Source organism: Triturus cristatus, chromosome 9, assembly GCF_964204655.1.
Source record: "Triturus cristatus chromosome 9, aTriCri1.1, whole genome shotgun sequence".
NCBI lineage: Eukaryota > Metazoa > Chordata > Amphibia > Caudata > Salamandridae > Triturus > Triturus cristatus.
The window spans coordinates 730,924,194-730,949,502 of record NC_140592.1 but is presented as its reverse complement, the minus strand read 5'-3'; the positions used below and the strand labels follow the sequence as shown (position 1 = coordinate 730,949,502).

Here is a 25,309-nt window from a genome sequence, read left to right as displayed (position 1 = left end):
TTCTCAGGTTTGTGGTAGCAGGTCAGCACTACCAATACAAAGTGCTCCCGTTTGGAGTCACCACTGCCCCAGAGTCTTCACAAAATGTCTGGTGGTCGTAGCTGCGCATCTCAGAAGACAAAACATGCACGTCTTTCCCTATTTGGACGACTGGCTCATCAAAGCCAGCACATATCATCAATGTTGCAAGGACACTTCAGTAACCATTCAGCTGCTTCAGCAGCTAGGGTGCTCAGTCAACGTGCTAAAATCACACCTTCTGCCAAACAAAGTTCAGGATTACCTAGGAGCCACTATAGATACTCAAAAGGCTCTAGCGTATCCCAATGCAGCCAGAATTTGAAACATTCAGACGCTCTTTCTCAAATTTCAACCCACTCAGTCACTTCCGGCTCGAGTGTTCATGTAACTACTGGGAAGCCTTTCAAGATCACCTGTCTGGCAAAGCTGTGTTAGTCCGAACTGACAGAACCGCTATGTATTGCATACAAAAATAGGGGGGGGGGGACACACACTCCAACTGTCCCAATTAGCACACATCTGGAAGTGGGCTATTCACCACAACATTTATCTCCTAGCGGAACACCTCTCAGGAGTCAACAATCAGATTGCGGACCTCCTCAGCAGGCAGATGTATCAGATACATGAGTGGGAACTTCACCCTCCAGTTCTTCACCCGTACTTCCAAGCTTGGGTAGTCCCTTACATAGATCTGTTTGCAACACCCGAAAACACAAAATGCCAAAGCTTCGCCTCCAGGTATCCACACCCATTGTCCAAAGGCAATTCTCTATTGATGACCTGGTCCGGGATATTTGCCTATGCTTTTCCGCCGCTCCCACTCATTCCATGAGTGGTTCAGAAACTCTGGCAAACACACTCAAGCTAATACTAGTAGCTCCAACATGGGCACGTCAACCATGGTTCACAACCCTGTTGGAACTCTCTCTGGTACCACACCAAAAATTACATTGAACTCCCAGTGTCCTCGCACAGAGCCATGGAGAAATCAAACGCCCACATCCCAAACAGCTGAAACTTGCAATCTAGCTCCTGAAGTCATAGTTTGGTTTTCTCAACCTTCCACCAGACTGTATGAACATTATTAGAGCGGCCAGAAAGCCTACCACAAAGGCCTGTTTTTTTTTTTTTTTTTTATCTATTGCAATCACATCAACCCATTTGATGCTTCCACACAGAACATACTGTGCTACCTATTGCATTTGCTACAGTCAGCATTGGCCTATACATCCATCAGACTGCATCTTGCTGCCATAGCAGCTTACCTTCAAATTAGGCAACATTTATCGCTATTTCGAGTGCCTGTCATCAAAGCATTCATGGAAGGACTAAAAAGAGTAATACCACCAAGACTTCCACCTGCCCCAGTATGGAATCTTAACATAGTCCTCACAAGGCTAATGGGTCCACCATTGGAACCCATGCACAAATGTGAACTACAGTTCCTTACTTGGAAAACAGCTTTCCTCATTGCAATCACTTCATTAAGGAGAGTGGGTGAACTACTGGCACTAACCATAGAAGAACCCTTCTTCCAGTTACAGAAAGATAAAGTGGTTCTTCGTACCAACCCTAAATTCCTACCTAAGGTTGTATCTGCATTTCACATTAATCAGTTGGTTGAATTACCTGTATTCTTCCCTCAACCTGACTATGTTGCAGACCTTAGATTTCAGAAGAGCTCTTTTGTATTACACTGAAAGAACAAAGTCATTTCATAAAACCACACAACTCTTTGTAGCTTTTGTACCACCTCACAAAGGCAATCCTAACTCCAAATCAGGAATTGCTAGGTGGATTGTCAAGTGTATTCAAATTTGTTATCAAAAAGCCAAAAGGACTCTTACAGTTCCCCCTAGAGCACATTCCACTTGCAAGCTAGGGGCTACAATGGCCTTTTTAGGGAACATCCCTATTACTGATATCTGCATAGCTGCAACATGGTCTACACCACACACATTCACCAAACACTATTGTGTATATGTGTTAGCAAGACAACAAGCTAATGTAGGCCAAGCAGTACTTAAAATGTTATTTCAGACAACCCCAACAGTTACAGGATAGACGCCGCTTCAGAAAGACTGCTGTATAGTCTATGCAAAGCATGTGATCTGCAGCTCACATGCCTCTAACGGAAAATGCTACTTACCCAGTATGCATCTGTTCTTGGCATGTAGAGCTGTAGAATCTCATGCGCCCACCCACCTCTCCGGGTACCTGTAACTGCTGTAGTTATCGGTTTTATTTTTTACTACACAAACGTATGCATGGCACCAATATTCTTTACTACTACTCCATTCTCACCCTCTGCAGAAAACAGTCTGAAAATGGAGTCGATGACCATGCGCACTATCACCTAAGGGTGGAGTCCCATACCTCGTGAGAAGGGAAAACTTCTTCCAGACAAACAAGTGCAAACATCCAAACCCAACACTAGATGGTGCTCTTATGCAAAACATGAGATTCTACAGCTCTACATGCCAAGAACCGATGCATACTGTGTAAGTAGCATTTTCCTTGTGTCTGCACCATCTCACGCTCTCAGGTCATCAACGGCAGCTCTTAGTCTCCTTGGAATCTGGTTGTTTATATGAAACCTTTTGCTTCAGTACAAACAGGTCTAGTTTTTAGTATTTAATGTCTAGAAGTATGTTTCACTGTTTCTGAAGTCAGTCTATTTCAGGGTGAAGGAGGGTGGCCACCAGCGTAGACAGGGTGTGACCAACAAATCATATCATGCACCTAGGAATTGATCTGGAAATGGGTTCATGTCATCAGTGTCTTAATCAGTGACTTGCGTGTTGAATTCTTGGGTCACCTTAGATTGGTTAACTCATCATTGGCTTCACATGTCTGCTTTTCTCTTCATCTGCTCCCCTGTACTCGTGCCCTGAAGCACAATGGTTATCTTGGGTATCGATCTATCCATCCAGACATCGAGCTCATCTATCTTCATGCAGACTGCATTGCTTAGTGTACAGCAGGTATATTTTTCTACTTCTGAGTGCATTTCATGTCTCCTGCAGGTTCTGTGCTCAACTCTTTGTCCACTTGGGCTGCTCTCATTCATCACAGATGGCCAGTACTTGGCAGTGTCTCATAGTAATTCCCTTGCTGTGTAGTGGTACTTGGCTGAGAATTGTTGCTAGCCTAGCTCCGTCTGTATCCTTTTGGCTTTGGTTCAGTGCTTGCTCTACAGCATTCCTCTCTCTCTCTCAGGTGGCCACCACAGCAGACCAGGTTCGACAGAACCTGTCACACCTGTTATCTTAATCATTGTTTCTGTTTGTGCAGGAGGTGGGTGGGCATTGGGGTCAATCTTCAGTTACTCATGGACAGATTTGGGTTTTATATTTCTTGTTATATTAGCTTAGTTACCCTACACCTCGCCTGCACTGCCTAGCCATACTTCCGTCCTTCAATTTCTAAATATGAAGTGCTACAAGCTGTAAAAGATGGCAGGGAGCCAACGTTTGAGCTAGAAAAGGCAGTACCCGAAAAAGTAAGGAAAAGTGGAGAACAATTAGGCCTGCACCTACTCATCAGCCTTGAGGAATTGTAGTCCCAAAATCATTATCATTAGGTCCCAAAATCCCTGTGAATCAGTACTGAGGAAACAAATCTAAAAAGTCGAAATTGGAGGAGAGTTCTCAACATTGTCCTGAAAACTGTTATGACATGAGATATTGGGCATTAACCTTTACCTGAGTGACTCAGCACATTGAACCTGATAGTCTAAGGTCAACAAGCTGTAGACTCTGGAATGGCATTAAAAAAACAAAAGTAACAATACAACATCAGTAGTCAACAATAGTTTAGTTATTCTGCAGAAATGCAAAAACTGCATTTGTCCAAGGCAATCTAATAAATCACACAAACTGCTCCATATGAATAGTAAGTACAAAACTATAATCAGGAGTGCCAAACACTGTGGTAAGCTATCCCTTTCACTTATATTGGTTCATCTAGGCCAGCACAAAAGCAGCAGATTAAGAACCCTATATGATATAAATGTTTTGTCCCTCTTCTTCCAGCATATACCCCCTCCTTTTTGATGCCATGCACCAATCCATATTCAAGTACCAATTAATCTTCCTAGTGGAGACCTTGATTCACCCATAGGAGAAAAAGAACAATGTGTTCCATTGCTTCCAAAGCTTAAACACTTAATTCATCCTATCTACCTTTTTACTTAGAATGCAGTATACATCGAGTGGCTCTAGTTTGATCTAACTAGTCAATCTCTACATGCCTATGATCAAAACTTATTGTTTTGAGAAGAGTTAGATACTATGCCAAACTGAAGAATTGTTGCAGGGATTCTGCTTATACACAGAACTATGCGTAGAACCCCAGGACCTCAGTGAGTTGTGGTGTACCAGAAACTCACCTCAGAACCCAGAACCCAGTATCCGGCTAGCATAAGTGTCCCATTCGTTATCCGAGATTTAGCTCGGCGGTCCCAATGAAAAGACAACCCAGAACAAGCGACTCAGTATACTCTCAGTAATGGTGGGAATCGGAAATACCTGTTCGTATATTATTCTCACATCAGTCCACAACAAGAATCAACAGACACGGTGAAAATAAAAAGAGTTTATTTTTATAGACCACGTGTCCTAAGATGCAGTACTTTGGCTAATACAAGCAGACAAATGATTAAAATCAAAACCATCAACATCGTTACAATTCCATAGAATATAAAAGGGGTGATCATGTTATAATGACAGTGGATACTACCACCTTCCCTTTACTAAGAAGCTAATATTATTATTAGACTAACAAAAGGTCTCTTAGGCTTGAATAGGGGACCCCATACCTCAAAGATCAGCTTAGTGAAATCCCATCACAGGAGCATCAGGAGTCTTCTCGCAGGAAGGCTCGTCTTCGGTCTGAATAATAAACATGATGTCTGTGATATTAAAAGCACCAACTTTCAGGTATTTGCAGCTGCACGTGTGTTATGACTAAATAGTGGGTCGATCAACCTAGAGTGGAAAACATGCATTGTCTAACAACTCGGACTGTTTGTCACATCGTGTGCAGACCAAGGTCGCTGCGCAGAGCTCGGGATGGTAACAACAGATTGCTCTTGTGTGAGGCAAAACTCGAGTCAGCAGTTTGTTTAAGCAATAACATGTGAACGCAGTGTCGTGGGCAAAGGCAGCAAGATGGCTTTCTAACCTCTAACGTGGTTATGCTAACTTAACAATGTATGTACATATTAAGGGAGTCCTTACTACATGCCCCCTTGATCGAAGCACTACTTAGTATGCAAGAAAAGAGAGAACGCAGAGTTCAAGCGCGACAGAGCAGAACAAAGCGTATCCAATTTAAAAAACACTGGTCAGTTCAGGCAAAGTCCGAATAGGAAAAAACCAAAAGTGGAAAGAAAAAACAAAAAACCTCAAACGTGCCGTGGGGGGTGAAAAAATAAAAAAAACTCCTCACCGGGCAGAAGTGCAGACGCACAGGGACAGTTCAAGACACGTGAGGAAAACACAGTGGACGATAGTTCACTCAATCCATGAAAGTATATGCAGCATATGTGGCCACTGCTTCCAGCAGAAAATCATTGGCACGGCCACTGAAGGTTTCAGCCATCCAGTTAATCAAAGAAAAGGAACATACATGTTCTTCCATTAGCGGAGCCTCTAGCACCATCAGAGGGCAACCAGCGTGTACTTCCAAATAACTCATATCCAAGAAGTTATATGCCGCTCTCGCGATGTCCCAATTACCCAGGATACCATGCGCCGCACCGCAGGCCATAATCCGAACACCAGAACAGGCGGACTCGTGAGACACTAAGGGCCTCATCAGTCGATCATAATCCGGGTCCGGAGACACCATGTTGGTTAAGCACAAATCCATAGGCCATTCAAAAGGACAATCTAGGCAGTGGAAGACAGGTTGTACGCAGGTTAAGTAGGAATACCGGAAGGATAATCCATATGCCAGGCTCAAAGTCGCCAACGGCAGGACACCATAATAATCAAGCATCCTGTCACGAAGAAGCTACAGACGGGACAGGCTGTCGTGTGGCACAGAAAGAGCAGCCATTCCGCAAGATGAAAAGTAAAAGTAGAACACCTGCCACTAGCGCCAGAATTAAAGGGACACCTCCAAAGACGCTCGAGAAAATAGAATGAAAAAATGCCGGAATCACACCAAAAATAGTTTGAAAAGAGGTCACGAGGCCCGAGCCCACAAGTTTAAAAAAATGAGCCAGGCCAGTCGTGGACGAGGCATTAAATTGTTTGGATCAAAGCTCCAAAATGCAGGGGGAGGTCAGTATTCAGAAGCGCCTGTACCTCAGTGCGCGTATTTGCTACGTGAAGGACAAATGTTTCCCGGGAGGAAGTCAATGGCACCTCCTTTTGGGACAATAGCGCTCTTATTCTGCTCATCTTGTTGAACTCTGCTTTCAAGGTTGGAATCGAAGGCCAGATGGAAGCATCCAGCCTCCCATGCGGGGGAGGAAACAGAACGTTATTGCAGCAGACAACCCTCTGTGTTACAGTTACTATATATGGGATCCCCACTAACATCCCGCAGCAAGCTTCATTGTTTAATATTAAATAACTACCGTTTGCAAGCAGCGTGAAAGATGGCGTAATCACTGGTACCGGGATACCTTTGAGGACGCAGGCCAAATTCGGGGCGTGTACATTGCAAGCTCCGTGCAACTGAATGTGCCTACATACAACAGAATGATCAGGTGACGTTGTACATTCCTCACCTTTCAGATAAACCTCAGTACCGTCCCTTGTACATCTATACGTAAAGGGGAGGGACCAAACTTCATGTATGAAAGCGGTACCCAGCTGTTCATATCTACCCAGAGCATAGTGTTTCATACAAGAGGTAAACTTAAAAAGTGCGAACGGGAGAGTTATCAATCCGTGTAAGAGCCACACTGCGGAATCTACTTCCGCTACAGAGAAAGGTAACGGCTCCAATTTTTCAATATGTAGCAAGGAATATGAAGCATCCTTCATGGACATGAACTGCTGTTTGTCAGTAAGGTTAAAGGGAAGAAATAACGATGTTGTATTCAGATAGTCCCAAGGGACCTTCCCTGCCTTCAATGTTTGTAATGTCCATGCAAACTGCATAACAGAACGCAACTTGTTTTGACCATGATACAATACAGACATATCATCCTGCACAATATCCACAATTGAAGAAACAATATTATCTAATGTATAAATGCGAGAAGAAAGAGTGTTAATGCTGTTATCAATAACTGCTAATACTTTTTCCATATTGGCCTGATCAATAGCTCTCAATCTTGAAGCTGCCTCAATTTGCGACAGTTTCCATACTTCGTTGTAAATAGCATACGCCCATCTCCTGGATTTGCCACCCACAGGACCTTTAACAAAATCATTCAAATCTATTTTGTCATGTAATTTTGATAAATGAACTTTGACAGATGCCAAGGTGGAATGTCGCAGCCAGGACTGACATAATTTCCCTACAGAGTATGTAGTTACTGTATGTGACGACTCAAACCGGGGGTCTACGCGATCCTGAGTATACCCCGGTTGCAGCCCTAGAAAACGACGTTGACAGGTATCAGAACTGCTTTGCCAAATTAACCATCCTTCATCACTAAATTTCGAAATATTGAAAGATGAATTAGAAACTAATAACTGCAAAGCAGGAAGGGACAGATCTGTGTGGTTATTCCAATTTGGGTAAGCACCCAGATCCGGCGCAGAAGGCGAATTTAGTTTTTTAGAAGTGGCCAATCCGAAACAGGTGGTTTGGAAGATGGTTGAATTTAAAAACATATGATTTGGTACTAGACAGGCACGGTGTAAAGCTTCAGTTCCCTGAACCTGCCACGGTTTGGAACCCCAAACCGACTTAAGATCAATAGTAGCCTTCCATAGATCATAACCTTTGATTGACAACTCATCCATAAAGGACTTAGAATATAGCAATTTGGTGTGTGTCAGTCTAACCTTGGAGGCAGACTCAGGCTTAACTTTAAAATAAAAGGATGCCGGGGCTGAAACACTGAAATCAGTAAAATAAGTAAACTTATCAACTAATGTATGTGAACTGCCAAACGAGGGGGTGGGACAGTGTTCCCACTGGGTAAAATTTACAAAATTTCTAAACGTATTCGCTTTATGCAGGAAGTGATTGCCATAATGTTGAAAACAATACTGTTCTGCATAATTAGCCGCATTTTCATACAAATCCTCAGCATCAAAAGCGGCATAATATTTCAAATCAGAAAACAGGGCCTCAATGGCGTGTACATCCCAATCATCAGAACGTATGTTCTGTTTAACTACATCACCCATAGAAACACGAAATACATTAGGCACATTAATGACCTCTGTAGGCCCATGAATTTGAAATTTAACTGCATCCCATGCGATTCCATCCATGACGGGCCAGGCAGTAATATTCACAAAAGTCTGGTCCCTTTTCATGATGTGGGATGAGGAGTGGGGGGCCAAAGTTCCATTGATAAGTCTAATTGTCGATCTCTCTTTGAGATAATGGCCATCCACCAAGCGGAAAAAAACTAACAAATCCAATGGACATAAACAAAAAAATACTGAAAAGCAGCAACCAGATGTATGTCCAAGGGGCTATCAAAAAATGTCTCTTAAACCAACTTACAAAAACAGCAATGTTTGATGGGGGAGTTGAGGGCAAAGAGTTAGTGTCAAAGGAAAAACGGGACTGGCCAAGCGCTGTAGATTGTAAAACAGGCGAGGGTCCACGTGTAGGATAAGCATACTCAGTCTCTTCGGGCAAACCACCAGCCGGTGGTATCAGCAAGGGATCAGTAACTGAATGCATCTCGATGGCAACATCAGACAAGGTGGTAGAAGCAGGAACCAACATTGAATTTCTTTGCATTGTCTGGCATGAAACTGCCGGAGTCATACTAAGAAGTATCGGCCACTCGCTGAAGTTTGACATTGTCAATAGAGATGTACCTGTTTTCTTTGCGACCAGGAAGTGGAGGTAAAATGACTGTTCTTGTACCCTGCACTCCAAGCACTGGAACTGGTGCACGATAAGAGGGGCCGAACTCCTTCTTGTTCTCCACCTTCTCACGGACCAGATCTCCAACTCTGGGTAGCCAGCCGACTACCGGAATCTGAACCTCCGCTTCAGATGTGGAGGGCAAATGTTCTTTCGAAAGAGAGTCTCTGGCTTCTTGTAGAGTCTGCAAAACAGCACAGTGATAATCTACGTCAAAGGGTGCGGTCGACGCCGCAATGTCTAGACCATCAAGGTCTGGAACAAACATTCTGATTCCGAAGAGCATCATGTACGGGGTCCGCCCACCCAGAGACCTTCTAGGGAGATTATTAAGTGCACGTTGGACGTTATACAAATGGGCTAGCCAGTTCCGGCCTGTGCCTAAAACACGTGCTGTCAATGATTGCTTTAAGTCACGGTTCATTCGCTCCACCACACTATTACCCTCAGGTCGGTAGGGGGACGAAAATTTGACTAGGACCCCCAAATTTCTCATAGCCTCCTTGTAAGCCTTAGAGGCGAACGCAGGGCCCTGATCAGAATGGAAGGTACCACACGCAAAAGTTCCCACAAAGACACGCAAATCCCTGATGACAGTCCGCGAGTCAGCACTCCTTTGTGGCCATACCCAAAGAAAACGTGTGCACGAATCCACTGCAACCAAGATATACTTGTACGCAGTATCAGAAGAAAAAGGACCGCAGTGATCTAAATAAACACAACCAAATGGCTTATTAGAGATGTACAGCTGTGTCTGTGGTGGGCGCGCAACAGTAGAAGGTTTAATCTGTTGGCAAAGGTCACAATCAAGAACATATGCGCGCGCTTGTTTATATAAACCAAACCACCAGTAACGTTGTTGTAGCAGAGATATTGTAGCTGACACACCGGCGTGGGCTGACGCCAACCCCTCGTGCGCAGCTAGGATCAGTGCTGGTCTGCAGTCCGCGTTGGGAATAATTCTGTCACCAACGTCGTTAATCCTCACTAATGGGACGTTATCAGGACTTAAATGATAAATATAACGAGAGGGAAAACCCTTCGGGTAATCACCTCCCTTCTCTGTAGCAGCAATAGCTGCCAAGATGTCATCATCAATCTTACTTTTGGATCTTGTAACTGCTGCCACTAAGTATGTAGCCACTGCTGTTTTCGCTGCCTCGTCAGCTAAGCTGTTGCCGACAGCATGGACACCAAGCCGCTGGTGACCAAGAGTGTGAATAACACTCACGAGAGGGAGACGTTCTTTAAAGTCTGCCACTCGAACCCAAAGCGTTTTATGCTTAATTGTGCTACCTTTAGTGTCTCGATAATCATTCTGAGACCAGAAGTGTAAATTGTCATTGTAGGACTGGACACAGTAGAAGGAGTCACTCACTATAAGAGTAGTGACTCGGGGATCAGCAAACTCCAGTGCAAGCACCAGAGCCCGAAGCTCCGCTAATTGCGCGGTACAATCACCCAATGACTGCGTATGCACTGCATCAGATTGAAATTCACCATTTACGAATGTACCTACGACAATTGCGCAAGCCGCTGAATAAGCGTGCTTCGATCCAATTGCGGGTTGCGCAGACCCGTCAGTGTAAATGACACAATGGTATTCTTCGAGCGGGCGCAAAGACAGAGGTGCCGGATGAACGAATTCATACTGCAAGTACTCTTGAGTCTGTAATGAGGCATCAAAGATGTAAGTGACATCTGGCGACGTCAGTGTTGTGGCCCATTGTATCCACCGTGGATGCAAAGCTTTAGAATTTGGTACACTTGCTTTAGTCACTGCCTCTAAGGCAGGATATGGTGTTACAACCAGAATCTGTTTCCCATGCGACAGTGCGCGTTCCTTGAGGATCGCCATCTGCACAGCAGTCAGAACTTTTTCGACCGTGGAAAAACTTAATTCAGCAGAGGTGTACAAGTGGGATTTGTATGCAATGGGGACTGTATCGCCCTCATTAAACGTCAAATACGTGAACCCCACGGCGCCTGGTACTATTCTTATTACCAGGTTAGTGCGGTTATCACGTGTCAGCAAGTATTGTGAAGCAAGAAGGTCAGCCTGTAAAGACTGTAAAATTGCAGTGTGTTCTAGCTGCCAGCTAGACTTCGAAAACGAAGGTTGTACCAAGGCGTAAAGCGGCTTGATACGCTGGGCATAATCAGGAATGTACGTACGGCCGAAATTCAGAAAACCCAGCAGAGATTGTAATTTCTTCAGTGTCGTAGGAGCACTTAAGCGTGCACACTTCTCCAGAAAGTGGGGGGCTAACCCCTTGCCTTCATTGTTGAGCTCGTAGCCCAAAAACAACACCGTATATTCTGCGATGTGTGACTTCGCAAAATTGAATTTGTAGCCATAGTCAGCAAAACTCACGATAATATTGTCGACTCGAGACAGATGTGGCATCAGCTCATCATCCGTAAGATAGATATCGTCAACATAGGAGTATGCGTCGGGGTCTATTCTTTCTAAGAGAGAAACCACGCGAGCAGAAAAGACGCCAGGGCTATTCTTGTAACCCATGGCCAATCTTGTAAACTGTTTTTGTTTGCCGCCCGAAGTAAACGCCTTCCACTGGCTACTCAGTGTGGACAGGTTGTGGCTAAAAAAGCCATTGGAAATGTCAAGTGTCGTTTTAAACCTTTTACGCACGAGACTGTCGACCAAAGCCGAGCTATGTGTATTTTGTACCGCGCAGGTCCGGCAATGGGAGTTTAGGTGCCGGTAATCCGAAACTAAACGGTACGAGCCGTCAGGCTTCGTTACAGTGAATAAAGGGTTATTCATAGGGGACACACATGTTTCAATAACACCCTGATATTCCAATTGTTCAAGGATTGCCGCGACGTGGGGTCTCGCTTCACGACGCATGGGATATTGAGGTTGAGGCTGGGGCATAGACCGCAATGGAATCTCATGGCAGGGGGACAATCTGTCCCATCCCACCTGAGTACGATACACCGCCGGCGCAAGCGCAAGCGCCCACTCCCCAGCATACACTTCAGCTTGGTCCTTAGGCACTGTGTGCGCAAAGGACGGGAGGATTACTTCCTCCCCTCTAGGAGCCTCTAAAATGAACGCCGGAGGCCAATCTGCCTCCGCTAGGAGGATATCATAGGTGGTGGTCAGATTATCCCAAAAAATCCCTTTTATAGTACGTTGTATGTCACCCTCAATTAATAAGACTATTTCATAAAGTCTGTCAGGGGGAGCCACTCTGGTGTCAGCTGTTTCAACAGTAACCAATATATCAGTTGCTGTCACCGCCAGAAATGGACGCAGAGCTTGACGGACTATGGTAATTTCCGCTGCGCTGTCCAGTAGCGTCAACGCCCATGTCCGGTTCCGAAGCTGTGTCCGCACTATCTGAGGCATACCTTGCCGTCGGAGCCGCCACTTTCTTCTTCTGAAACGGGGGTCTTTGTCGTGCAAATTCGTTCTGCTTGCCTTTATCCTCAGTCTGTCGGGGTTGGTCACGCTGTTGTGGAGCACCCCGACCTTTGCCACCGCCTCCGCCACCGGACTGTGTAGCCGATGTTTCCTGTGAAGAACGAGGAGAGCGCTGTTCAGAAACCTGAAATCTATCAGGAGACTTTATAGTAGCACGATCGCGCAGATCATAAGTGCGTTCACTACTTGACTGTACGGGAGAGGCAGGCCGAGAGCCCTGTTTCTGTTGCTGCTGCTTTCCCTGTTGTTTAAACCGCCAATTTTGTTTTGGAAAACTTGGTCGGTCGTCCTTACCAGAGGTTTCTGCCTTACCCTGCTGTTTTAGATCGGGATTCTTTATTACAGGCTTAACTCCTAAAGAGCTACGACCCAAATCCCGGTATGCCTCTGCGATTATTTTCGCAAATTCCTGCGGTTTGTCCTCCTCAGCAACTCGCTTCAGTTCATTACGAACCTGGAAATGCAAAGCATCACCTTTAAGGTTTCCCATTATCATGGTAGCCACCAGGTCAAATTGACCGAGGAGCCGCATCCCTAATTCTATCGCAGACTCCGCACCATGGTTCTCTTGAACTCGTTTGATAACGGAGGGCAGCTGCAACATAGACGGAGTGCCAAAGCACTGCGCGTACGTCGCTGCAAAGACCTTGCCCCAATTAACACAATCATCTATGTGGGGGACCAAGTCTTTAGGCAAACTAATGGTGAGGATCCTGTGTTTCTCCACAGGAGAAGTATTCGGGTATACCGCTTCTATTTGGTCAAATTTTTCAGCAAGCCAAAAGGGGAAATCATCCCTAGTTTGGGGGCGCTTGCCCATAACAGAATTAACCATAACAGGACTAATGACCACCGCGTGGTGATCAGTAGGCTGCCCCGCAACAGCAGGTGCCCCCGCCTGCATATTGCGCGACACGTACTGCACTAACGCCCTATATACCGTAATTAGGGCAGTGTGCAGTACACGCAACTCAGCCACCGTCACCGTGAGGTAACGGGGATGAGGCGTAAATCCGGCTAGTACCGGCCAAGTGGCCCCTGCAATTGATAAAGGGCCCATTCTTGGCGGTATAACCACATGGGGAAGGGCGCCATTAAACCAAATAAGATGCTGCCAAGCAGATATTGGTATTTCTTGTGTCCTATACGGCGTATAGTTAGCTGGTACGGCAGCGGCAGTGTAAGAATGAAAGGTATTATCATCCTCACTTACCGCCGGAATCTTCACCCAAGAGTAGAACAACTCATAGGGATGAGTCGCATCGGCTCCCACCACAAAGATGACGTTCATACCAGTGTCCGGCACCCCATACTGCGTCAAATGACGTTTCAGAGCTGCACGGCTATGCGCCGCAATATCCACCGACATTAGGACAACACACACTCGAAACTATCAGTAGCACAAGGGTTCAATAACCTTTTTAATGATCAAGCTTGAAGGAACCTATATCAGTAGACCTAGGTAGGTTTAAATCCGTCAGACATGTTATCCGGAAACAAGAATGAGGGTGTTGTGGACAAATGCGAGCACTACTAAGGCGTTTCAACTCATAGACCAAACGTTAGGTGCGCCATGTTGCAGGGATTCTGCTTATACACAGAACTATGCGTAGAACCCCAGGACCTCAGTGAGTTGTGGTGTACCAGAAACTCACCTCAGAACCCAGAACCCAGTATCCGGCTAGCATAAGTGTCCCATTCGTTATCCGAGATTTAGCTCGGCGGTCCCAATGAAAAGACAACCCAGAACAAGCGACTCAGTATACTCTCAGTAATGGTGGGAATCGGAAATACCTGTTCGTATATTATTCTCACATCAGTCCACAACAAGAATCAACAGAGACACGGTGAAAATAAAGAGTTTATTTTTATAGACCACGTGTCCTAAGATGCAGTACTTTGGCTAATACAAGCAGACAAATGATTAAAATCAAAACCATCAACATCGTTACAATTCCATAGAATATAAATGGGGTGATCATGTTATAATGACAGTGGATACTACCACCTTCCCTTTACTAAGAAGCTAATATTATTATTAGACTAACAAAAGGTCTCTTAGGCTTGAATAGGGGACCCCATACCTCAAAGATCAGCTTAGTGAAATCACATCACAGGAGCATCAGGAGTCTTCTCGCAGGAAGGCTCGTCTTCGGTCTGAATAATAAACATGATGTCTGTGATATTAAAAGCACCAACTTTCAGGTATTTGCAGCTGCTCGTGTGTTATGACTAAATAGTGGGTCGATCAACCTAGAGTGGAAAACATGCATTGTCTAACAACTCAGACTGTTTGTCACATCGTGTGCAGACCAAGGTCGCTGCGCAGAGCTCGGGATGGTAACAGATTGCTCTCGTGTGAGGCAAAACTCGAGTCAGCAGTTTGTTTAAGCAATAACATGTGAACGCAGTGTCGTGTGCAAAGGCAGCAAGATGGCTTTCTAACCTCTAACGTGGTTATGCTAACTTAACAATGTATGTACATATTAAGGGAGTCCTTACTACAGAATTAGATGGCTGAAGTGTATACAACATGTTAATCTATAACAAATAATGTTTTCCTTTTTTATTGATGAATTGTGTTTGTTCCCTGTGCTTCTATTGAATTTGTTTAGAGGTTTTATATGTCACACTTCACTTTCAGTTACTTTAGAATAAAACCTCAATCCCTGCAAGATGACGTATCGTGTCTGTCAGGGATGGGTACACTAGAGTTCAATTGGATTAGGTGAGAACCATTCTTCAACCTCAACCTCTGTACTCTGCAGTGTGCAGTTCAAAACTTGTTTAAAAAACTGTTTTCAGACACGTGTCAACCACTATTGGGTAGAGTCTGCACCCCAGATTTGGTTTAGATGTTCTACAATCTGTGGCCTTCTACTGCCAAATATCTACATCTGTGTTTCAGCTTCACGATGGCTTGTTGTTTAATCAGGTGTGTGGTTGTTGAATGAAGATTTGAAGTATGCGGCCAGTATTTGCTGGGAGGCTTGGCCTGTTATGCCACGTGTTTTGTGGACGGTGCAGAGGGCCTTGAATTTGAACTTTGTGTCCCACTTGGAGCCAATGGGCCGAAGATTTGTAATTTTAGGTGGTTGTGCGTTCAAAAGCTTAAGCTCATTATGGCTGCCTGGTTTTTGTTGTATTTGTTATTCTGCAGTGAGTTTCTTGAGGAGACAAGTGAGATGACATTTCATTTGTTTAGACTTGCCATTACAAGAACTACCAGCTTCACACTGTCGTCTAATTCACCCCAAGCCCCATGCTCCAATTTTTTTTTCTCAAGAAAAAAACACCTCTACTGGTGTTCGCAAACATTCAGACATTTGTTTGTTAAAAAATTGGCAAACCCATTTGGCTTGTACTTTAAGTTACTAGCCAGACCTATTGTACTTGTGGGTGCAGCAGACTTAGTGGGTGCAGCAGACTTAGTGGGTGTAGGCAAAGGACTATAGGAGGGCCAAGGCATCAACACTGGCTGGAAGTCGCCGACTGTCTCGGCGTGGAAGGACAACATGGATTGGAGTATGTTTCGGGAAAAGGTGGTGTATGTTGCGAGAGGTAAGCCTGGGACATGGGTGAAAGTATGGGGCCCCTGGAACGCTTACCGTGGGGGAATCTGTACCCCGCCGCTACTGCCTGATCCGTCACCGGCCCCGTCTCCTTAGCCTGTTTGTCTTCCCGGTTCTGGGCAATGAGTTTACTTAGTCCCCGTCCTGACCTATTCCCCCCCTCGATATTCCTATCAATCGGTGGGGTCCCCCCCCCCCCTAGGGGAGCACATGCTGTTGTTTCCGACTGTAGGTTGCCTTGTGGACTTGTTTTTTGTTATTTGTATAAAAATGAAACCGTCGTGTGGGGTCCGGATGGTGTGGCTGCCAACGCCTCTTTCAACTCCTGTGAATTCCCTTTTGCCGCAGCGTGCGTTCTATTGTCTGTATTACATGCTCCTTCTGTTTGCTAGCGGCCGGCCTGAAGGTTGTAGGCCCATCTTTGTATATTTTTTGGATTCTGTAATAAACGGTTTAAAAAAAAAACAAACCACTGGCTGGAAGGGGATGCAGCAGGTCGCACAACGTCTGTAGGTGAGGAAAGGGACGCACATAAGGTCAGCAGAAGGAGGGTAGCACCAGAGATGGTAGTGACATGCAGAAGGGCTGCAGGGAAGAAAGGCACATAGAGGGTAGGCACCCAAAAGCACTACAGTAGGGTGATGGACACAAAGCAGGGCAGTACACAAAGAGCATAAAGAGGGGTCAGAGGGGCTGCAGTGTGATTGGGCAAGGGGTCACACAAAGGTGCTACGGAGTGGGCTTTGGGGCCAGCAAGAGCGAGGACCGAGACGCACATAGACTGCAAGCGGGAGGGAGACACATCTGGGGGCTGCAGACTTGACAGGATGCTCAAAAATAGGGCTTATAATATTATAAGTTCGCTTGCTCAAAAATAGGGTGCAGAGGACGTGAGAAACACGGGAGGCAGGGAAAGTTGATTGTTTCAGGGCTGTGAGGGGTGGAGAAGGGGGCACGGCAAGCGGCTCACAGGGACTAAAGTGGGTGACTACACATTCACCAGCATTCTGATAATCCGATGTCAGCACACTCTCTATCATATGTCCTTCCACACAACCATCATCCTATGCAATACACCACTTTCATATGTCCACATAAGTGGCAATGTACACGACACATCCACAATTGCGTGAATACAAGCCACTTCATACCTACCATTTATACACAAACGCATCATCATAGGTACACACAGCTAAAATTCTATGGAGAACATACCCACTACCATACCTCCACTTAGTACACATAAAAAAAATCATTATCAAGGCCTCTTTTGCCATCTTTTCAGTATTATTTTTAACAATATTTATAATGTATCAGCTGAGTGGCGTGCTTCACTCTCCAGTAACCAAACTAACTTACAACCTATTCTGACTATTTCCTGGTGGAACATTTTCTGTCTTGTATGTTACACACAGGTCTTCTTATGAAGTACAGGACAGTTTAATATAAATGCATATGAATCTGTGAGTAAAGCTTAATATCCTCTGTTATCCACACAGCGCATGATCTGCATTGGCGCAGTCCAGCAGACACAGAGACTATCGGAAGTGAACGCTCTGAACAGGAGGTAGAGGTAGAGCAAGATGAACCTGCATCAGGTGAGATTGCCTTTCAAGGGTGCAGTGGGTGTCTACCTGCGTCTGCATTAGTATCTGTATACATTTGGGATATTGGTGAATATTGATGCTATTATCTGAGAGTAGAGCAACAAGCGGCTCCATATAGGGGTGGAATATGACAGGAGACAGTATGGAATCCTACAGGACTCTTCAGTTCGGGAACTTTTGAGACCTGAAGGTGCCCATGCGAACAACCTTGGTGTTAGATGGAAATGTAAGAAGAGAACCAATGAAAAGCACTGTTGGTTATCTCCTATATAACTCAGAGTTTGTATAAGGGTGGGATGGTCACCTTTTTAGATGGTAGCTGAGAGGACCTGCAATAGCAGAAAGGAGTAATTATCTACATCTTGTTTGGCCTTTTGTGTTGAACCTTGGCTTGAAGGTAGGCCGCTGAGCAGGGAGAAAGGGGTGGCACAGTGATTGATCCAATTCAGGGGTATCTGTAGTTTACATTGGATTGTTTGTAAAGTTGAGAAGACCAGGTCAAAGATGTGGTCTTTGGAGTATGTTGGTTGTGTGATACGCTGTACCACTTTGACTGTGCCAATGAAGACTAGAGGTTGGGGTGTCTCTTGTGTTCCTTGTATTTTTCTGAGCTCGTGTTTCCTGGGTAGTTGAAGTCTCCCAAGCAGGCGATTTGAGCATTTCAGATGGATGAGGTGGTGGGATCAGAGAGTACATCAATGATGCCCTTATTCTGCCCGGTAGGTCTGTAGATGAGATGGAAGTTGGTGGTCTAAGTTGCCTAAAGCGAAAAATTGCATTTCAGTAGCACCATGAGGTTGAGTGCTACTTGCTTGTCTAGGACCAGTAAACTTATGGATGACCGTGAGACTCCTCCTTTCTTAGGTCTGTGGTCCACACAATACGGATGCTGTAGCCTGTGGGAAGAACATCTATAATGTGCGAGTGAACCTTTTTTCTGTGATTAAAAGGGCTTCAAGCTTGTGTTAGGTGATGAGACGTGCTATGTGTGGAGTATTGCAGAGCGAGTGTTAATAGGCATGAGTTGGAATGTGAGTTCTGTAGTTTGAGGGTGTGTACAAGGTTGGGTATGTGTTGTGAAAAGGCTGAGTGGGTCATCTAGCTCTGTTGTTATTATGGGGATTGGCAGCATAGGGTGCTGGTTGAGGCACATTTTCTCTACCTTGTAAGCTTCAGTGGAAAAGGGTTCTGACCCAAGACCCTTCCCAGCCTTAAGAGCCCAAACAGGCAATACTCCTATCTGTGTATACCCTTCTATGTGTCCACCCTTTGCTGGGGACTCCCAGGGAATGGGGAGCCCTGAAGAGTTGATTGAGGGGATTGGGAGAAGGCAGGAAGTAATGTCTCGTCCTCTGTAGATTGATGATTGGAAATGCAGAACTGTCACTTCCTTTGGAAATGCAGAACTGTCACTTCCTCTGCAGATAGATGATGGGAAGTGCAATGAGGTCACTTTGTATGCAGACGGATGATGAGAAATGCGCACGTTTGTATTTCTTGCCTTAATCTGCACCCTCGGGGCAGCAGAGAAAGGTGCAGGAATGGGGAGGTTAAATTTACTATTCTAACTCTTTTCATAGAATATTTTGGGTAATTTCAACTACATCCCCCCCCCCCCAAAAAATATAAAATATTCCAGGGCGCTTATTTACTATTCTAACTCCTGCAGTATTTTGGAGACAGTTAATAATTCCCCAAGTATTTCAATTAAGGGTTTAATAGTAGTGATTTTGCACTGCAAAAAATGCTGCCCTGTGGGTGTGGTTTACTGCAAAATAATAGTAATAGTGGGAAATGCAATTATGTCACTTCCTGTGCAGATGTTTGATGGTAAATCTAGTAATGTCTCTTCCTGTGTATATAGCTGCCAAGATTTCAGATTGCTATTGGTGACATTTTCATAATTTCAGTGTAATTGAGTGACATTTCATTGACTGAGTGACACTTTCTCGCGAGCAAAATCAAGCAATGAAGGCGAGGGAAACATAAATATCAGAAAATACACCCGTTTGAGCAACGAGAAACTTCTGTAGTTAAGGGTTTTCTGGAAGGTATTAAAGATCACCTTCCTATCTGAAGACCAGCTCCTCCTTGGGAGTTAAATATTGTCCTTTCATATCTCATGAGCTCCTATTTTGAGCAAATACATAAGGCTTCTCTACAACACTCATCATGGGATACTTCTTTCCAAGGCGCTGTAACCTCTGCATGCAGGTTTGGCGACATTGAAGTTATTTGCTGTTCTGAACCTTGTATAGTTTTTTACAGTCCTAGGGTAATAATGACTCGCCTTGAATTTTCCCCAAAGTGGTATTGGATTTTCATGTTAATTCGTTTGAAACTTTGCCTACAGTTTTCAGAATCCCTCTTCTCCAGCATGGAGTTCTTCCCACACTCATGACGTGAGAAGGGTGTTAGAATTAAAGAAAGTCCAAACAATTGTTTGTAAACTATGGTCCATTGCAGACAGGTTTGCAACATCAAAACAATACTTATCTAGATGAATAATCTCTTGTATACTCCTTTGCTACCAGAAAGCTAACAAAACTTGCTTCTCTTTCACCCCTTGCTCCAAGTTACTGTCACCCAAATGCGCCTGTCCCTCGTGCTGTTGCTCTCCTGTGTGCTTCTCCTTTTGCCCGGTCTTGTTCTCTATCCCTTCTGCATCTCCCACCACCCTGCTTGTTGCGCCCTCCTGTTTCTTTACCCCCTGCCCCCGCTACACTCACCCGCTTCTCCTTTGACTACAGCCTGGATCCCCACTCCCAAGCCTTTTTTTTTTTTTACTGATCCACTGTGGACCAGTAAGTTAAAATACAAATGGCTCACTCGTCACATGCATATGTCAAGATGCATGCTCAAACGTTTACAAACTTATTTTTCCTTTCTGTTCATGCTGCACAACATTGGTGTTTCTGAAGATGCTGTATGTCATGAACAAAATACATTGGCAGAGTCAATGGGTCTCAAGTCAGTGCTTGTTTCAAAATATTATTCTGTTTGGATTATGGAAAAGGTCCATTTTTGTTTTGTCCCTTTTGCCGGAGATGGTTGTTCTGGTTAGATGGGTCTTCAGTTTCCAATTTCTGTCTATGGTGAGGACACCTGTGAGGCAATTGGTAGACCCCAGTGCAGAGCTCCTCTGTTTCATAATAAAAATGTGATGGACTTGACTCTCAATGGTGTCTAGCTGGGGCTTGGCATTTGTGGTCTTGCAGGAAGCCACAAAGGCTGCACACTTTGAAGACAAGCAGTGGCAGTTCGAGTTCGGCGTTTGTGGCTTCCAGAAGGCGGCAAGGAAACTCTAAATCTTTGGCTGTGAAAAGGCAGTCCACTGCGCCAGTGTTGTAGATAGCTAATTCAGCAGTAGTACCTGATCCTAGAAAATCCCTGCATTTCTGAGCAATTTGGGCTGAAAAAACAAATGCTCAAGGTTAATATGCCACCATTGGCCTAGAAAAACTGATGAACCTTTATTTCTTCAAAGTTTAAACACCTCCTACGCACTGTGATTGATAAGAGTAGCTGGCTGTCATAAGGTGAGCTGGGTAGGAGGGACCACGAGCAGAGATGAGGAGAGGTCTACCAAAAACCTGTTGGCTTAGGACAATACTAACCTCTTACATCCCTCAACTGAGTGGTAAACCTTTGAGCTTTAACTGAATCCCCGATGCCTATCAAGCACATTGGTTTAAGTAGCCAAAACAAAATTCGCCTTTAGAAAAATCCCTAGGAGCTAGACTGTATATGGAAGCTCTGCCTAGCAGTACTTCTGCGCACCGTTAGGAGGCGGCTATGGCTTCACGTTGACTTAATTCCTGCCACCCTTGCATGCTGATGTCAGTTCCTTCCTTTCCAGGCCTTTAAACCTGGATCTGGAGCTCCACCCCCTTTTTGTTGGTATTGATGATTTTCCAAATCAGAATCCAGTGTGCAAGGGAAGAATGCCCCCACCTTAAACTACAGGGTTCAAACCATAGGACTGTCAAACAAATGTTTGTAACAGGCGTGCACAAGGTGTTCTTTTGGTGCTTGGGGCACGACCCTAAGTCATGCAGTGAATGTCACCTCATGCACCCTTATGGCCCAAAAGGCGATCCGGGTCTGTGAAGCAAAGCTGTATGTCGCCGAACATAGGAAATAATCACGGACTTCACATAAGTCCTCTCTTGCTTCAAGTCGAAGGCACTGATCCTCTCCTGTTCGTGAGGCCGTTCCCGCATCCGGTTTTTGCGGTCGAAGTCATCCAGTAAGTCGAAGTCCAAATTTAAGAGGTATCCTAAAAAGACAAAAGAGGACTTGACCCCATCTTGCCAATCTATCTAAAGAGCAGTCATGAGGGCGTCAAGGTGGCATTCGAACTCGCTCCTGCTACCAGATTGAGGATATGATTCCACAGTTGATCCAGAGGCACACTGAGTTTTCCGGGCCATTGTCAATGCAGCATCAAGTTGATGCTGCATTTTTTGGTACTCTTCTAGCTTACTCTGGTGCACCTCGGGGTCCCAAGGATCTGCAGGTGCCTCTAGTCGGGTTGCTGCCAGCAGATCGGTCATTGGCGCCCCTAGAACCTGTCTCTGGTTCCACTCCAATTCTGGTGCAAACTTCATTCCATCTCAAGGACCTGTGCTGGACTCCCTTTCATTGTTGCGGGCACTGACGGCACCATCACTGGAGGGGAATCTGGTGCTGACTGATGTCCAACCTTGAGATCTGCCTCTTTCCCGACAGAGGTTGCGCCCAGCTCCAGTCAAGCAGACCTGGTTCCTGTACAGTCCGAATCTGAAAGTGACCACTTTCGTTGACCCATACTCAGAGGAACCATTATCTTTTTGGTTCCTACTCTGACCGACCAGAGTTTACCTCCGCCTGGATGACAATGGAGATGATGGGGCTGCTGTATCCCCACATTTGGTGTTGACATTTATACATGAACATACAGGAGGCTTTTTTCTTCCGCCTGAGACAGAATTGATTTCTCCTTTGGGTACACCAATGGAAGAGTGCTTCGCTTTCTGTGGTAAATTGACTTGCTGCTGTGGTAAATTGACTTGCTGCTGATGTCCTGGATGTACAACTGCCTGCCCTTACTGAAGTCTTGCAACCTGGGCCTGCTTCCTGTGAACCTTTACTTGGAGTGTGGCTTGGACGGCAGAGCTAATGGTTGCCTGAGTACGTCGCTCCATCAGATCGTAGAAGAAGAACATCGATCATGTAGGGTATGCGAGCGGGAAGGTCGCAACAACTGAATATGTGCGCGTCGGAACTACCACTGCTAATGAAGATACCGTCGCGGTGATCTCTGGTGCCCGTGAGGGGTAGAAAATCACCGGTGCGCCCCAGGAGGGAAGAGCGAGTTGAATGAGCAAAATGGCGACCACACAAAACTGAAACCGAAACTTGAGAGAAGCATCGGTACACCCAGAACTCTGCCGGTTTTCAAAGCACCGAATGAGGGGGCAAAACGGACACTAGAAGGTACGCTATACCCCTCGCTCTGGGTCGTTCCTGGCGAAAAGAGCGTGTACGCAAGGGTGTGTAAGTGGGAGCGGCGTGAAGGGCGCAGCGAGGGTACTGTGGGGATACTACCTGCTCCTCGACTGAAGAAAAAAAAAGCACATTAAGACAGCAAAGGAACAGTGAAGGGCACAGCAACAGCAGTGGTAGCGAGGTGCCTGTGAGGGGGAGAAAATAGTTGACACGCCCCGGAGAGGAAGTGCAAAGCGGAGTGAGCAAAATGGCAACCCGGTGACTGCAAAACAGAAACTTAACTCAAAGCAACGGTTGAGGGGGGCAAGCGGTCACTAGAAGGTACGCTATTCCCCTGCAAAAAGGAAGGCGATTGTCGCATCGACGTCAGTGCGTGGTGTCATCGTCAGTGCCCAACTTCACCCTGCCCGGTCTCTATCCAGAGCATACGAATAGAGAGAACGGCGAGAGTTACGGATGTGAACTGTTGAGCCTCACACGACCACACTGTACAAAGGTGTTGTCGGGAGGCGCGGTGTGCTGCGGTAAGTGACGGTGGGAGACCATAAGGTCTACAGCAACACGGACCGACTTGCAAGGGGGCAAGATCGGGCTCAGAGTGAGGGTCAGAGATACCTAAAGAAAGAGAGCCAGACTGAAAGCGAAACCGCTGCAGCACAAGATCCCCAAAATGTCGACTGCAGCGCAACGGTAGTGGCCGGGCTCTCGACACACCAAACATCACCTGCCCGCGTGAACTGCTCCAGGAATCAAACCAAGGGTAACGCTGTATCGAACCAACAGACGCCTGCTGAAAGAAGGGAGCAGCCAGCACCCACGCTAGAGTTAACGCTGCACCAAAACTGCGATTATAAGCCTGCTGCAGGGAGCAAGTAGTGAGCACTCGCTGGAAGGAATAGACTCCCCCACCCCCCCCCCCCCTCACCCCACCGGCCCCTCTTGAGCAAAGAAGACAAACAGCGAGTGAGGCCGCAACAGACGCAGGGGTCTGTCGCAACACAACACGCGCCATAGTAACACTTAAGAACGATTGTGCAACACGGTACTAGCGGTGATGTGTTGCTGTACGTGGACAGACAAACTTGCCTGTTCCTATCTGATATACACAGCTCCCAAGCCCCCCCAAGTATAGAGACCTCAGGAAAACAGGAACGGACAAGCAGAACTGCGTCACACTGATGACCTAGCACCGGGTAGCCCAAGCATATACCGGTGCTAAAGCACAGGGCACGCTATTGCTGGAAAGAAGTGCCTGCGGCCTGTTAACTAGGTGCAGGAAGACAGCCGAGAGGGTCTCCTGCCCATCAGCATACACCACCAAGCAGAAACGTCAGCGCAAAGGAGTAGACCCCAAAACAGAACCACAGGAAGCTGTCAAACGGATGAGAGCCACGAAGGGCCAAGGGGCTCATCTGGAAGCTGCCACCAGGTAGATAGCAGCGGGTGACATAGGAACCAAAAGCAACAGGGAACGCCGAAGGAACGGAGAAGCACCACCGGACATAATGATGGTGGATAGAGAATCTAGGCTTCAGCAGCAACTAAAAAAGATCAAGGGAGAGCCAACCATCTCAGACTCCCCGATCAAACTGAAGCCAGACATCAATAGCACCCAGGACATGATTTAAAAAAAAAAACTAGCAGATGTCCACGACTTGGCGAAATCCACAAAGCACTCCACGGACACTATTCAGCTCGAGATAGCGGCCATCGGAGCGGACCTAAACACAGTAAATAATAGGCTAACAGTGGCTGAGCAAAGAATCCGCGATATAGAGGACAACGCCGGCAATTCAAATCAAGATGTGAAGACCTTAACAAAACTCACCCCAACACTACAAAGACAAACAGCGGAGTTGGAGGACCACAACCGGAGGGGGAACATCCGAATACTCTGGGTCCCAGAGGGCGCGGAGGACCCAGCAGGCTCGTGTCTAGCCTTTCTTGAGGACTGGACCCCCAAAATCATGAATGTAAGATTTGAACGCCAGTTCAAACTAGACCGTGCGCACAGAGTACCTGCTTTTAAAACGATGGCAAGATAAATTGCTCGACCTATTATCTGCAAACCGCTGAGAGCCCAACACACGGAAGCCATCCTTAACCATGCACAGAAAAACCATCAGATTATCTGGAATGGACATAAGATC

At 45.9% G+C, this 25,309-nt stretch overlaps 1 protein-coding gene across 5 annotated transcripts in view; it reads left to right on the top strand.

The window, feature by feature from the left end:
• BSCL2 (BSCL2 lipid droplet biogenesis associated, seipin) overlaps positions 1-25,309 on the top strand; it is a 137,426-nt gene that overhangs the window by 83,532 nt on the left and 28,585 nt on the right. For 4 of the 5 annotated variants that reach the window (XR_014968733.1, XR_014968734.1, XM_085625945.1 and 1 more), the window contains one exon: positions 17,562-17,660. The exons of the other annotated variant lie outside the window; for it this stretch is intronic. Coding sequence is in view for 2 of the 4 variants with exons in the window: in XM_085625945.1 (XP_085482071.1) it covers positions 17,562-17,660 (99 nt within the window). In the remaining 2 variants the exon portion in view is untranslated. The remainder of the gene's footprint in view (positions 1-17,561; positions 17,661-25,309) is intronic. 5 annotated transcript variants of the gene reach the window in all.